The sequence below is a fragment of the Acipenser ruthenus genome, chromosome 21 (assembly GCF_902713425.1).
Source record: "Acipenser ruthenus chromosome 21, fAciRut3.2 maternal haplotype, whole genome shotgun sequence".
In the NCBI taxonomy this organism is placed as follows: domain Eukaryota; kingdom Metazoa; phylum Chordata; class Actinopteri; order Acipenseriformes; family Acipenseridae; genus Acipenser; species Acipenser ruthenus.
In genome coordinates, this window is record NC_081209.1 from 27,851,543 (window position 1) to 27,867,700 (window position 16,158).

General features: G+C 42.9%; 1 protein-coding gene across 5 annotated transcripts in view; it reads left to right on the top strand.

The window, feature by feature from the left end:
* The window catches only part of LOC117428137 (furin-like), a 61,206-nt gene that overhangs the window by 2,819 nt on the left and 42,229 nt on the right, over positions 1–16,158 (top strand). For 4 of the 5 annotated variants that reach the window (XM_058995401.1, XM_058995403.1, XM_034046803.3 and 1 more), the window contains exon 2: positions 5,104–5,423. In XM_058995401.1, the coding sequence (XP_058851384.1) occupies positions 5,247–5,423 (177 nt within the window). In that variant the 5' untranslated portion in view covers positions 5,104–5,246. Of the gene's footprint in view, positions 1–1,837; positions 1,858–5,103; positions 5,424–16,158 lie in introns of those variants that run through there. The other variant, XM_034046805.3, reaches the window with a different exon arrangement.

A 16,158-nucleotide genomic window follows, 5' to 3' on the forward strand; every position in this document is an offset into this window, starting at 1 on the left:
TTATAATTTATTATATAGAGCAATTGGCCATGTTCAGTGTTGCTTGCTGCCTTGGTGAAATTCTACAAGTAATCGTTCAATTAAACGAGCTGGGATTGTTATTTGTGAAGTTGTACAATGTATTTAAAGTGCGTTGACTTGCTTGTGATCATAGATACGTGGTGTAATCACGAGTGATTTAATCCTAATAACCCGTTCAAGGGGGATCTCGTCTTTTATTTAGTTCATACCCCCTGCTGCGCCATGTAGTCGATGGCTAAACTGTAAACAAGACGGTAAGCCAAAGTCTCCCCGGAATAAAACGCGGTATACCAATAGAACATTGTGAGCTTTAAAACGCTAAACAGGTTAAACTTGTAGTTTTGTCCCTTCTTGTATTTATTTTTACTGCAGCAAGGTTGGCTGTCTGGTTCAATCCCTCCAATCCTGTTCTGCGGTCGTGAATAGGGTGTAAATAAGTTACATAGAAAAGAGTGATCTGAAATCGCAAGGATGTTTTTTTGCATGCGTTTAAGGTAGTATTGCATATTGTGGGTGCTTGCATGCTACAATTCTACAAGCTCACCCAGACAAATGACTGGTCTGATCACTTTAAAGCAGATTAGCATTGTCCCTAATCTGAAAAGCAGATCGTCTTTGCTAATAGACATCTCCCTCCTGGCATCCCTCTATATAATACTGTGATTCTGTTAAAACTGAGTGAGATGTAGAGAGGTAAGAGTCTCTGTCCAGAGGAGGAGGGGAGGTATTGACTTTCTTCCCATTAGTACAGACTCTCTCTCCAGTGGCCTTTCTCTGGGACTTGCATGTATCTTTCTCTGATCGACCCTTTGGAAGGTCACACAGTTATTTCAGGTACAAGGCTCCAGAAGCCTGTTTTGGTTTAATTTGACTACCTAAAAGCCCTTTGAACAGGATGAGCTTATTTGTGTAAATATTTGAATGTTTGTGGGACTCTGACACAGAGCGATCTTGCATGGTGAGCAGGTCCAGACTGACGCATGCCTTCCTTGTCTGGATCTGCGAGGCCAGGGCACAGTTTCCCTGGAGATACCTGAATGCGATGCATGCTCATTACGTCCGTGCCTGTAGATCGAGCCCTCCATACGGCTATCTAGAAGAGATGTTTTCTCAACCCCTCTGTGTGTACTGCACGCTCCCTCCTTAATCCTGAGTCTCCTTTTAATGCACTCCGCTTGTGTGCTTCTGCGCCTGTCAATGCAAATGCTTGGGGCTGTTTTGCTTTTCAATGCAAATGATAAACTAATGCTGACGGAGGAAGCTGGCTTAACCTTGCCATCTCGTGGAGCCCCATGGGGGACTCCGGTCTAGCTTGTCAAAGAAGGCTTTTATTGAGGGTCATGTTGGTTATATGACATCGGACAGATTCAACTCTGTGCATGAGTTGGACAGATTTCCCTGTGACTTCCAATATTTGACAATTTGTGTGTGTAATACATAACTGCCTTCTAAGAATGGCCTAATGAGAAACCATACTGTCCTTGGTGTAACTGTGTTTAAATGCACACAGGATTCTAAAATACTAAATGTAAAATACTTGGTTTGAGTATTTAATTTTTTTTCAGAAATCTGTAAATGAATCCGCAGTGTGTCGTGTGAATCTCTTTCCCCCACCTCCTCGCAGCGGGGTGTATGATGTTGACTTTGACTGAAAAGAGCTGTGCTCCCTGAGTGAGCTCACAGGGGCTGGCTTTAGTTTGGACTGCGCTCTCTGTTTGTCTGCTGTTTTTATAAGTTACTAAGTGGGCAGGTTAAAGCTCGGTGTAACAGAGTGCATTTGCTGCTCTGTCTGTTAAAACACCCGACACTTGCACCTAACCTGCCAGCGTTGCACAGGTGAGTCTGACAAACAACTCTTCTCTCTCTCCTTGTCGCCTTCCTAAATTATGAATGAGTTTTGGCCTCTTTTGAAGTGCTTCACAAATGTGCTGTAGCCTCAGACAATGCATGGGCAGTTGAGCTTCCTCTCTGGGGCAGAGCTGCGCTCCAGCTCTTCACTTCTGCACACCTGTAAAGCAGAGTCTTCATGAAAGTGCTTGTGTGTTCCCTGTCTGTGCGTAGAGGTGGTATTGCTTGAAGAGGTACGTGGTTGTGCTTTTCTCTCTCGTTGGTGTGTGTGTGTGCATCCCTGTACGGTACACAGTGCTAGTTTCCTTTTGAAGAAACGGTGCATTCAGACATGGTAAATGTGAAGTACAGGCTTCTCTGGTTTGGTTGGTTCTCAAGGAGTGAGCGTCTGTCCCAGCAGTTTTATATGCAGAGTTACTTGCTTAGTCTTGATGCTGGAGGTGTGAAGGCAGGAAGCAGACAGTTAATCCACTGTCACCAGTGAGTGCTGTGTGGCTGCTCTGTTTACTGTGGGGTCTGGGGTCACTGCTGCGATGGTCCTGGTGTCTATAAAGGTCTGCATGTTTGTTTTTCTTGATGAAAACATGCTGTCTAGCACAATTGCACCTACACTTTGGTCCAATGTTTCTTCTCTTTCTGGCCACATACAAGTAGCATGCGCATGTTTGACTGGGCAAGTTCGTGAACAAAACATGCTGATGTATTATTTATTTTTATTTTTTTTCCCCCTCTTACTGGAAATGAGATGCTTCCTTCTCTGTGGTTTCCAGAAAAGGAAAAATACTTGAAATAGCACTGCCTTCTCATTTTATATTATATGTGTTTTCTACAATGAATTGCCACAGTATAGTACATTTTTGGGGGGGAGGTTCATTTCTATCCAACGAGTGATCAAGGACAGCTGTCCCTTAAACCTTGCCATTAAATTGCTCGGGCCCACCTATGTAGTCTTGCTGTTTTTTGGCTTGCAGGCAAAGACTAATGAGAGCCTTTTTCATGACGAATTCTGTCCACTTGTCTAGCTGCCCCCCCTTTTGGTTTTGTAGGGTAAGAATTGAAAGTTTCAGATGCTGGTGTTTGAGCCAGTAATGAATTTGAGGGCAGTGCTGCATGTTTAGCTAGTTTTAGAAAGCACTGTGATGTGAGGCTGTTTTAAGTTTGCTCTGTGTACAGTATGCTTCAGGGTTCCTGTGCTGCTGCAAGCATTCTCACTGGGGGGCTTCTACTAAGAGTTCTTGTTAAGAATGTCTTTGAAGTGCTTTGAAAGAGTGCGCTTGCTTGTCTGCTCCCATTTGTAGAGGCTCGCTCCACAGACATGAGGGGAAGTCTATCCTGGACAAGACTGGATTATAGTCCTGCATGCCTTCTCCTTTAATTAACCACACGCAACTCTTAATTTATGCTATGCCTTTCTGTCTTTCTCCCTTCTAAGTCCTACCTCCTAAGTGATTGTCAACTGGAGTCCTGTTTTTATCTCAAGTGCTCATTCAGTCTCCTGGGGCTGCATGCTTTAGTGTGAGGCAGTCATCTGATTCCCTTGACTCTGCACGGCTGGATGCCGCTAACATTGTTAGACAAATTAAACACTGTTGCTACGGTACAGAAACTGTCCTGGGGTTTGAGCTTCAGCCTGCAGTTATGGGGTGCACTGAAGCTTCTGCTTTTAACAGAAACAACCAGTCAAGCTGTCTAGCATTGCATGAGAATGGGCTGTGTGGTAGAGGAGTATGGAAATATTGGAGATGGGAATTCATTATAAATGGTTTTTGCTTTCATGTAAAAGCCCTACTATTTCCTGTTTATAAACACAATTCCGCTGGAGGGTTTGCTTTCTATAAAATCGTGGTTGCTTTATCTTCTAATAGTTGTCATGAAGAAAGTCCAGTTCTGAGGTTTAAAATGGGTTCCTGTGCCGGCAGTAATGTCCTTCCTGTGCCTCGGGCTGCACTGCAAACCCCTCCTGTGCTTCAGGAATGTGCTCAGCAATGCAGGGCCTGGCTGCTGCAGACAGTGGTGGGAATAGGTTGTAAAACATGTAGTGAACTAGCCAGACTGCTGCTCAACAGATACAGGGCATGCTCGTGTGTGGGCTTGTCTCTGAGGTGTGTTCTTCACACCACAACTGCCCTCTGGGTCAACTGTCTGTAGAAAGCAGTTTCAGACTTTGTGGCCGGGGTGGGGGGGCACTAAAGTGTAATTATACATATCTTTTGGATACCCTGAGACGGCAGTTTTATTTATTTTTTCAAATTCTTTTGGAACCCCAAAGTGAAGAGATTTTATTACATTAAAAAAAAAAAAAAAATTCTTATCCTGTTTTTAAAAAAACAAAAAAAAACAAAAAAAAAACAACGTTTAACACCAGACCTGAATCTGCCTTTTGGTCTGGCAGCTTTTCTATAGAGATCTTGATACTCTCCCTATACAGTAATGCTGTCTCTGAACCCGACCCAGTCTTCCACACCCAGGTTTTTGTTTCAACCAGTTTTGATTGTATTGGAACCTGGTGATGGTCACATACTGGGCTCTATCTGAGCTGTCCTTACTCTAAACACTGTTTTCAGTAATTTCTGTCATTTTCAATTAACAACCTTGCTGTCCATACAGTATGATGGGATTTTCAATTTAAAAATCTGTGTAGATAAAATTGATTATAGGATTATTTTATTTATTGCACATTTTATCTATCCCCCTCCACCCAAGCTAATTTGCATGAACGGTGTACTCTAGCTATAATGTTTTACAGGTTTGCTGTCGAGCCCAAGGTGTTTTAGGCAAATCAACTGTCTTCTGTATAGACAGTGTGGGAGGGAGGGTTCTGCTACAGCCGGCTGTGAACAATGTGAACTTATATTGCAAACCTACAAACCCATCATTTCTTAAGCACTGTACAAACACTGTATGGGTAATGATGCATTTCATATTAATCAAGTCTTATGTTAGATCGTATACTTCATTAAACTGTCTTCACCTTTTGAAATGTTGCTGTTGGCGTTGCTGGAACTCTCAGTGGAACAGCTTTATTTTATTGCAGCTCAAATATATGGCTACTAACTGAGTTTGGCATCAACACATTTGCATATAAAGTTTTGAATTCAGTCCATAGAAATAAATTACTACAAATGTGTGATCTTGCAGAATCTAACGAGATTCTCTCCCCTTCACTCAGGGCTGCTGGACATTTGATTGTGTGTCTTGTAAATTAAAGAGTGGGTTGTTCTTCTCCTTCAACAGGTTTTCTTTGCACAGTGCTGATCTCCGTGGACGCTGACAGTGGTTACATGTGCCTGAGGCAGTTGTGGCCAGTTGGAAGGAAGCTGGACTGAGGGACGGTTTCATATCGCAAGGACGGGGGCTGGAGACCTGCATCGTTCCTGATGGATCTCAGACTGGGTTCAATACTGCTTGGGACGCTGCTGGTCGTTCTGACCTCACTGGTCACTAGAACCACAGGGCAGAAAATTTACACCAACACGTGGGCGGTCCACGTGAATGGGGGAGCGGAGGAAGCTGACCGAATAGCCAGTAAACATGGGTTTATTAACCACGGGATTGTAAGTACCACAAACACATTGATGCCTTCACTCGCATACCTCTTAACTCCTTTCACAGCAATTCATTTTTCAGGCTGCTGCAAGGGATGCCCAACAGGAATTGCAGGCATGCTTTGAATGAAAGTAGTCTGCTGGGAGTTGTAATTTATTGTGTTAATATGAAGTCTTGGTGAACTGCTGTGGTGATGGTGTTTGTGCTTGGAGCAGAGAATGGGGTCCTGTATGACTATATATGCATGCAGAACAGTCCCCTCCACAGTACCTGCACCTAATCCAGTGTTTCTACTGTAGGGTTTAAATCGGGAACCTCATGGGGGGTGGGGGGTGGGGGGTGGGGGGGGGTCTCTTGAGCTGCTCTGTCCCCTGTTGGTGTAAGTGCCATTGATTGTGGTGAGATCCTGAGTGGGGCTTTTCATTTTCTGGTTCCTGGTATGTTGTCGTGGATAAGGACACTTGCTGGCAGTTTCTCATGATGTCATCTTCCTCGCATGGTGCTCCTCAAACTAGTTCCTATGGGGGGGGGGGGGGTGCGGTACTATGCAGCTTATGTGTGTTTGGTTTGAGTTCAGTGAGTTTGTTTTGCAAAACCTGCTGTTCATGCGTGCAACGTACACCTGTGTAAATAAATGTAGGTTGTATTCGTTTGCAAAGACAGTGTCCCTGGTGGTGCTCACTCAGACAACCTCAAGTGTAACCAATCACTAGTGTGTTATATCTAACTAGACTAGTTCTGCTAGTTGTGGGCAGCAGTCCTCTACTGTAAACCTGCAGGTATGCAAAGCTTCTGCTTTTGTATTTTATTCTATGCAGTAATGGTAACAAATACAAGTAATCGGGGGGGATTATTAAATTGGTTCAGTTAAACTGTACAGGACTTCCGTTTTAACACGCTGTTATGAGAAGGTTGCGTATACACAGAATGGTAGCATTAACAAAGGGAAGTGCAGAACGCCCAGTTAAACATTACTTATTTGCATTACTGTATAAAGGTCTTTGTTTTATTCATGTATACTTTTAGTTGTATTGCTGCAGACCTGCTTGTAAATCGCAGAGCAAGGAATGCACGTCTTTGATCATCATTTGGGTGGCAGTGTTTGAGCTGAGTGCAGGCATTCAGCATAGTTGCAGGATGTTATCTGGTTTTAAATTATCTTCATTTCCTGTAGCCTCTTTTAATTGAGGGCAAAGCCATACATAATTGTTTACTACAAGCTGAGTTTGTACTTAAGCAAATTGATTCTTTGTAGGCGTGCAATAAATTAAACATTTCTTAATTCTTACCAGCCCAAGATGCCTTGATCTAGTTCCTGGCCCGTCTCCCTGTGCTTGTTTACAAGACTCTTGTCTTGAGTATTCATAGCACATCAAAATGCATCGAAGTTGTGTATTGCCATGCAGGATGCAATTGCAAGCTCATTAGAGTGCCAACATTATGTACCAAGTTGGTGTTCTGTGTAGATGTGCCCAGAAAAGACTAGCCAGGTGGTCATTTCTGAAGCCCAACAGAATTCTTTCTCTATTGTACAGAGCACAGTGGTTACTGCCGCAGTGTCTGTTGCGTTCTGTGTTGGAAAGTGTCTGTATTGTATATGCAGGAGCAATGGCACTGACGTCTGATGTAGGTGGAAGTCAAAATACTGTATCTAGTTTCTTCAGTTACTGTGCAGCTGCAAGGCTCCACTTGAACAGTTCCAGCTAAAGTTAACCAGACCCTAGATACAGAATCTGTGCTGTGGTAAGAACAGGTCCTTCTGTTTGTTTTGTTTTTTCAGAACGATATCCCGTCCACTTTCTCTCATACGCATGTCTCTGTATGATCCCTGTCCGTGTTGCATGGATTCTTGTGAGTTTGCAGCTGCCCCCCATTTGGTATCTCTTCCATCCCTTCTGCTTTGTATGGAACGTGTAATTGCATGGCCATCCTCTGCTGAGGGTGGTGTTACTGTACACTACAGCGAGTGTCTGTCTGTATGTATGTATGACCTTGCTTGCTGTAGCTGCCTTGAATGCTTCTGTATCTGGAGAGTTTTGTACAGGGCCAGTTTTGTCGGCATGTTTGCATTCTTCACAAGTAACAGCTGGCAGTGCAAGACGGGGCAGTCCTGATCCATTGACCTAAATTACCTTTTTTTTTTTTTTTTTTTTTTTTTTTTAGATCTAGTTTTCCAAACAGTCTGATTCCACAGGGAAACAATGTGGGCTGAATACAATCCTCCCTTTGGAGTGTCCCTTCCTCATTGATGAATGTCTGTCTGATTTTGTGACAATAATTCGCGCCTAGGGAAATTAAAGCTGGGCTTGGTTGTAACCCCACCCGCTGAATGAATCGTAGGCTTTGTTTTGCCAAAGCAGCCAGATGCTGCTTTGCTCATCTTGGCCTTTCTGCAGGCACAGCGATTTCAAATCCAATCTGACCTCGGTTTTTTAAAGACCAGTCATTTTTTTTTTTTTTTCCCCATTTATAAGGAATGTAAACCCTGCTACACTATACCACCTGAGAGACTTTGATAACGGTCTTGTGTTCTTAAAAGATGTAGTTGCTGTAGGATGCTATGGGGTTTGTACAGGACTGGGCACTCTGGTCAGATCAGGGTTTGGTTTTGTCGAGAGTAGGGTTAGTGTGTTATATAGGTGAGCGTCACTAGGTTGTGTTTTGGTTTCAGTAATGTAACAAGAAGAGTTTATAAGTGATCCAAAGGCTGGCCCAGCTTATCTTGGTTCTCTTGAAATTGTGCAGACGGCTGAACAGATGTGATTTCTGAGCTGGATTGAGCTAATCTTTCCTGATTCTGTTCCCCCAGCTGACCAGCTTCATTTTGGATAGGAATCAAGTGCTTTTTTTTTTTTTTAATACTCTTGGCAGTTGTATTTACAATAGCTATTGCAAGCTAACTGTGGACTGGATTCCAGGGTTTTTGGTTAGTGGGGTGTTTTCTTTTAAAACTACAGTGCGCAGGGAGACAGGAAGGGGACACATTAATAATTTAGCTCAAGGCTCCTTTCTTCTAAAGCACCTAATTAAGGCCTCGTCTACACCAATAAATGAATTTTTTCCTTTAAGTGCTTCCGAGGATGCTTTGTATGATCCAAACTCAGGAAGATTAGATCCTCCCAAACAGCAATACAATGCAATAAAACCTGTCCAGGGCAGCGCTGCACGTCCGTCAAAGTTTCAATTAACGCAACCCATATGCTTAGTCATGCAGCATCCTGAACATATATATATATATATATATATATATATATATATATAAATATAAATTTTTTTTGGCAAAGGGATGATGAACTGCATTCGTAAATTCTGTTCTCGGCAAATGTCCCGGCGGTGACCGCATGGGCTCCAGTGTGAAGATATGGGTTACCTGGCATTTCCGCGCTCTGCTGAATTTCCCCCTGCGCACTCGCTCTTGTACTGGAGTTTTGTTTCTGGTCACGCACAGGGTTCATTTCGGGATGCTTCAATGAAACTTGTGGTTTTTCGTGTGAAAGTAAATCTTCAAACGGTAGCTGTGTCAACTGCGGTTACAACAAATACGCTGCTTTTCTGCAGCTCCAGTTCTTAGGCAAGAAGTGGTGTGAAACATGACATCTGTGTGGTTTTCAAACTGCGTCCTTGCTGATTTCTGATGCTTAATCAGTCAGGTACTTTTTTACAAAAAATTTTTTGGACGCCAACACATGCAATGGCAATAAAACGAGGAGGGGAGGGGGGGGGGGGGTTGTTTGTACAAATGCTCCTGAGCATATTTTACTTTTTTTTTTTTTGTATTTTTATTGGTTTATGACGTGAAACCCTCTTCACCTTCTGTCTTCAGTAACGCTAACTCGGTACCGCGACTGAACTCTTGATAAATAAGCAGGCTGCTAGTGAGGGATGTTTGATGTAATTGAGTTGATGTGATTATGGAGATGAATAGGAGACTCTAATTTCATTAGAAAGAGAACTGCACTACTGCCAGAGGGCTTTCCAATAAGATGGCCCAGAGGAGGCCTGATGCTTGACTGTTGGTATCCTGTAAATTGGACATGGAAATCACACTTCGTTTTATTTGTGTACTGCAAGTGGTTTCCCGGTGGACTTTGATTTTAATTTTAAATGCTTTTGTAGCGTTTAACAATATAAAACATTGTGTATGAGAAGGAAGCCACTTCATGTCAAACCCCCCCAAAAAGTAGACCAAATGCTGCCTGGTGTAGCGTTGGTGTGCAGTAAGAGTCCTGTACCATGTAGCAGCGTAGCTGATGAAATGCATGTTTCAGCCGGTGCTGTACCCTCCTTCAAGGGAAGCCTTGGCCGATGCTCTCTCAGCACAGCTGCTCCTGTGTTTTTGTGGTCCTGCTAGCAGCTGCGTCGCTGACGTCCAAGTCTGAAGGCTTACTCACCGAATACATGACAGGAAATGACTTGCACTGTTATTGTGTTGGAGTTAATGCTCCTAAAATAGGGAGCTTTTAATTCCGACCTGATAATAAAATTGTAACTTTTGAAGATTAGACGGGATTCTACAGTACAGGCAATGTAATTGCAGTGCTGTAGCTTGGTTTTTATAGCGGTTCATTTTTATTGGTGTATGAGAAGTTGCACCTAGTCGTGCCCCCGATTTTTATTTATTTTTTAAATTAGGAACGATACCCTGGTTCCCAGCAGACGTGGCATTTGCACTTCATGAACTCAAATTGGCTTTCAGCAGAGTTTGACACGTCATTTTATCTAAGCAAATAGAGTAAGTGCTTGTAAAATCCTATAAAAGGGCAGGCTGGATACATGAGATGAATCAGGAGTTCATTGTTGGATTACAGGGGTTTTCAACTGGGGGTACTGCTAAGGGTCATGGGGGGGGGGGGGTACACAGGATGACTCAGAAATGCACTAATAAAAATGAAAGAAATGATCTTGAATTTAACAGTATTATATACTCTAAACCATGATGTATACTTATTTAATCCCGACCAGAAGGGGTACAGTTTCAGAAAAAGGTTGAACCCCTGGGTTACAGTATTGCACCACTGACATGTTTCACCACAGACAAGTGGGTTGAGTCCTGACCCTCCCGATTAGTACTGTTTCATTCTGTAGTTTTGGTCGTCGCACACAAGTTTCTTTTGTTGGTGCATTGCTAGGATATCCGGAGTGTTTGGAGAGGGTGCCTCGAGATTTCTAGGGAGCTCTGCATCCCACTAGACCAAGCGCTGCCTTTCCTTGCTTCAAAGTAAGCGACTCCAGTTATGAAGTTAGATGCGTGAGGTTGAACAACAAAGTTACTAATAACAAGCACACGTGATTTCTGCATTATGATGGTGAAAAAATGAAACTGCTGTATAGGCAGTCACTAGTGTAAAAATATCGCAAAGTTCTGCAAATAGTATCTCGTCGGTGATCAGTACTTCCCTTTGACGCACATTGCCCAATTAGATCTGGAAGATTAGAAATGAGACATTTCCTTTTTGAAGCACTTTGCTATAGACGTTGGTTTCGAGTTTTCTGTTTTCAGAAAACTCGAAACCCCGTTATATATAATGGAAACCCCGTTCGCTTGCCAATCAGCTCTGGGGTTGAACTGATATCTTATCACAAAAGTTGATGTCCACGGTTTGAAAGGAGACCTTGTACTGTGTCTTTAGGTCCCCACAGTTGTACAGCTGTATTTCTTGTTTGTGTGACTGCCTGGATGGGATGTTTTAATGTGAACATCCTATTAACATGTAGTTGCTGGTACAGTAGAATACACTCCCCTTTTTATCCTACAATTTTCCCCAGGATATCGAGCTACAGTTAAAGGGCCCCTGCTGTCTAGCAGTCTCCTACCTCCATCACTGAGAACAGGAAGGACATGGCTGTACCGGAGCGCACTCTCCTCTCCTGCAGGGAGGTTGTGTTCCAGTGACCCTGTCTGTATGATCTGACAAACCCACACAAAAGGCCCTTTCTCGGCTCCCCTGCTTGGAGGGGATCACACTGCAGTGGCTTTCCTTCGGCAGACAAACGCAGCTTTGTACTCGCATGGCCATTCCCAGGCTGCTCCGCCAGCCTCGAGTGCTGCTACCACCACGCGTTCTAAGTTGATGGTTTTTTTTAATTTATTTATTTTTTATATAAAAGTAATCTCTCTGCAACAACCTTGAATTTGTTTTTGTTCAAAACCATTTTTCCTGCTACTTTTCAGTGGTGCCAGGTGGACTGGGATCCAGAAGTTTTTACTGGGAGTGACTGCTGTTCCTGATGGCGCTCCCCAGTGGTCTGCCAGTTCTGTCTGTTTTAGGTGTGTGGTGCATTGGTTTAGGACCTGGCTATAGAAATCCAGGGTGATCTGCGGTACATCTAATCATTTGCAGATTCACATGTGTCCATATAAGGAAGTGGATGCAAACCTGAACATGAGAATTGCCATGTGAACCATTTGCTTAATCTGTTCCCAAGTTCCACTTGTTCCCAAGATATTTAATATGTATATATTACTGTCTAGCTTCCAGCTGACTTTACAATCCAACCCTCAAATTCCAACCCATAACTAATCTAAGACTTGAAACCAAGCCTAAAGGATTGTCAATGTGAACTGGAATTGCTTGCCGTTCGCACAGTTATTTTAGTACCCAGTGAAGTGATGTGGCCGCTCTCAGGAAGAGTGTGTAGGCAAGGCTCCACAGGTTTGTGCACAGGTGTTTCCTTCAAAGAGGCCCAGCACTTCAGCACTGCTTCCTCTTTGTACAACACACAGCATCACTGAAGTGTTACTGTTCAGTCTGTGTAAGAGATGAGGTATCTATTCTTCACCGGAGTCTATGGTCCTCACAATTTGTGAACACATCAGCACAGTTTCTGTAATACACTGAGTGAACATGTGTAATCATTTTTTCACATAGTTAATGTATTCTTGCTGCAGGATATTGTTTCAATCCTCAATTCCTCTTCTACTGTGACATACTGAATACCGCAATGCTCCCAAGTGATTTAAGTCAAGCCGATTTTGCCATTTTAACATCATATTTACACGTGCTCCTTCGTATATGATCTTGCCCACTGAGATTAAACAGTCCAATGCATTGTGATGCCCAAGGCAGTTCTTCCATTTGCTTTAGGGATCCAACAGCATCTACCGGTCTGCAGTGGGAGCTTGAGTGCCAAGAGTGCTCCTTGAACAGACGAGGGCAATGTTAGGGTTATAATGCCGACTTCATGCTACTGCCTGACAACTGGGTTTTGAATGAAGAGACTTTGTTCTGGGCTTTTCATTTTTGTTAGACAGTGGTCCTCTGCATATGAAGGGGATTGGAAACATGCTCCTGTTGCATAGCGGTATGATCCACTTCAGTAGAGTCAAGACCTTTTTTAGTTAATGGTGCCTGTTGCAGCTCAAACATGTACAGTATGAACCTGGAGCTTTGTTGCCCCACTGGAAGTGACTTTCGTTTACCTTGTTTTACTATTGCCTTGGAGCAGATGACTCTTAAGGAAATGAATTTGGTTTCTCCTGGGAGCAAGCCTGAAATATATAATGAGTCTATTTACCCTTTTAAACTGCGACTCCCATTGTCTGCCGCACTCTGCAAAGTCTGACGTCCAAATCTCTTGATCGTTGTCTTGTATTATCCTAAAATTCAACCAGCCTTCAGGTACTCCAGCCTTTCTGAAGTGTTCCTCCTGAATAAATTGTCTTGTGGCTGCAGGTAATTGTCAATGAAGCTAATGAACTGCAGATTCAGCGGGCAGACATGTCTGGTTCTATATATTATATATTAATATAATATAATTTTTTTTTTTATGTAAAAACAAAAGTGGGGGTGGGATCTGCACACCAAAAAAAATCCAGGTTATTGCCTTTAACTGCTGGGCACAAACCATGGCCCTCGTTCAATATGTCTCAATAAAACCTTCAATACAAATTCAACTCAATTAGCCAAGAGTTTAAATAACATTGATCCTGACCGCTTGCTTGTAACAGACTGCTGAAGTGAGTTGAGTTAGCAGGAAATTTTAATGGCTGTTCATGTCCTGCAGTCTCCAAGCATGCCAAAAGCTGTTTGTCTTTGTCTCTGAAAATATAGGCTACTGATTTTACTGTAGATGAACCTGAGTCAGACTGGAGGGTGCAGTGTTAGGAACTTGGCTATATGAGTATAATAAAATTAGCTCAAATATATGTATTGTGTGCTGATTTTAAACCCATGGATCAGGTAGCTAACTGGATTTAAATGAAAGGATTGACGGTTTTGTAATGAATGTTAAAGGAAGTGGAAATCTGAACCCAGATATGGAGGCAGCATCTCCACTCGCAAGGGTGGACCACCACTCTGAGCTAAACTAAACGCTTTGAGGTCGGGAAGCAGAAATGAGATTTCATTACTTTAATTTCAAAGAGAACGAAGTTCAGCCCCTCCAGTCTGTCCAGGGGATAAGGTAGAACATGTTAATTACAGTACCACATTCATACAGAGTCTCTCTCCTTGTGCAGACATGTTCACTTCTGATCAGACCCTGTCCTCTGTAATGGAAAGCCATTTGCACAGTACTTTTGTAACTTGTTGAATAATAACCCCTCCTGAGTTAATCGGAAATGTAGTTTCAGCGCTTTTCTTTAATCGTGTAACGGCAGAAATAATTGATCTCTTGTCATTAGGAACCTTTTTCCCCGGAGCGTTCTGTTTCAGCTGGTGTTCCGGAACACTGAGGAGCGGGCAGGGGCACCCGATTGGCTGAAACAGCGGGATGTATTCCATTATCCAGTTCGGTATTCACGCAGCTTGTATAAATTTAAAACTTGTGGCCTTACACTGGGGGGAGTTAAATGCATGTTTTTATAGAAAAAGCAGTTAAGTGGTGCCTTTGGGCATAAAGGGAACAAAGCTGGAATTTTATTGGAATGGACTTTTTTATAGAGGCGTGAAGGATGTGCCTTGTAGACTTTCAAACAGCTGAGCATTGGTTCCAGAGCTACTGCTTGGTACAGTGCAGTGTTGACTTTAAAGCTGCTTCAAACCGCATAACTAACTTTTTTTAATTTAAAAGCTGTATGTATTACATGCTTTAACTGCAGGAGAATATGGGAAAATAATTCCTCCAGTGTTTTTCCCCCCGGTCCTCTACAATGATACTACAGTATGAAGTCTGGCTTCCAGGGCACACACAGAACTTGTACTGTCGGATGTAGTTTGCCCAAACTACAAAGAATATTGACTTTTGGGGTGTGAAGCTTGCTTTTATTGTTTCAGAATAAAACCAAAGTATATTTAGCACAACATTCACTGCAAAATTGGTGTACTCGCTTTTTTACATTTATTGCAGAGTATACTGTATGTAGACTGCATCTAACCCTGCGCATTGCTGGAACCACAGGAACCCCTCTCTGTGTAAATAAGCTCTCTGTCTGCGAGTCCCTGTTCATTTGATCTCTCCTGTAAATGGACTCTGGCGTTTGTTTCACTTAGTCAGCCACCAAAGGGATACCCCACCTCCATGCTGTAAACAGACGCTGAATGTGTAATAGATTTGAGGGCCGCCCCCCCCCCCCCCCCACACACACACACTCACACAGTCCACCTTAAAATCCCAGATCAAGAATGACCACAATGGACAGAAGTGTTTATTTTAATAGCCGCACTGAGTTTTGATTTCAAACCCGTTTCTTGCCTCCTTTTGTTACCCGTTCTTCAGGGAATGGGAATCTAGGTCATGGGACCCGTCTCTTGTACGAGACCTCCGGTTGCTTGAGTTATTGGATGCTGTGCGGTAGTGCTGGCTTCAACTCGCAACAATGGGGTAACTTTTTTTATTGAAGGCTTTTAAGAATTAATCAATAAGTGCTTTTGCTTCTGGCAAAGAAAGCTGGGAGAGTAGATTTTCCATACTCTGGAACCTCGGTTCTGTGTCACGCTGGCCTTTTTGCCTAAAGCAAATGATCCAAACAGAACAGAGGTAGGAGAACCTTGCCCTGGGTTCTGCCTTCTCTTCCAAACCCCTTAACAGGATGTTGGCTGGCACACCTCTATTTACTGATTACAGAGATCAAGCAAATACCGCTTCTGTAATGGTTTTGAATGCTACATTTCCAGTTAATCTGTTTCACCATAGCAGAGATGTGAGAATCCAGAACCTGCACAGACACAGAATGGAGCGTGCAAAACGAAATTGTTACTCTAACCTCAACTGCATTGGTTTTTCTGAACTTGGCAACAAAAATACAATGATAGTCTGTATAACTGCAATCTTCTGTCCCACAAAGCCTTGGAAATGTGTTCTTGGTGTTGCTGTACAGTTTAACATCTCAACATTGTCAGGACTTGAAATTGACCCCAAGGGCTGCAATTACAGTGCAATTAAAATAGTTTCTCAAAACAGTGTAATTTTGCTTCAATGACCAGTGGGTGAAGTCTGAAATGTGACTGAGCAAGTACGTATTTGCCTGCCCACTAATGCCATTTTCAACACTGATAGTGTGGGCTGGAGATTGCAGAATTAAAAGAAAATCCTTTAATTATCCTCCTTTTGATTTAACTAAAGGCTGTGTGTGTGTGTGTGTGTGTGTGTGTGTGGTTTTTTTTTTTTTTTTTTCCTTAATCTATTGTGGGCAGAGCGATACAGTGGCTTTGCTTTGGCACGACTGATGGACAACAGCAGTTTGGAGTAGTGGTTAGGGCTCTGGACTCTTGACCAGAAGGTTGTGGGTTCAATCCGTGGGGGACACTGCTGTTGTACACTTGAGCAAGGTACTTTACCTAGATTGCCCCAGTAAAAACCCAA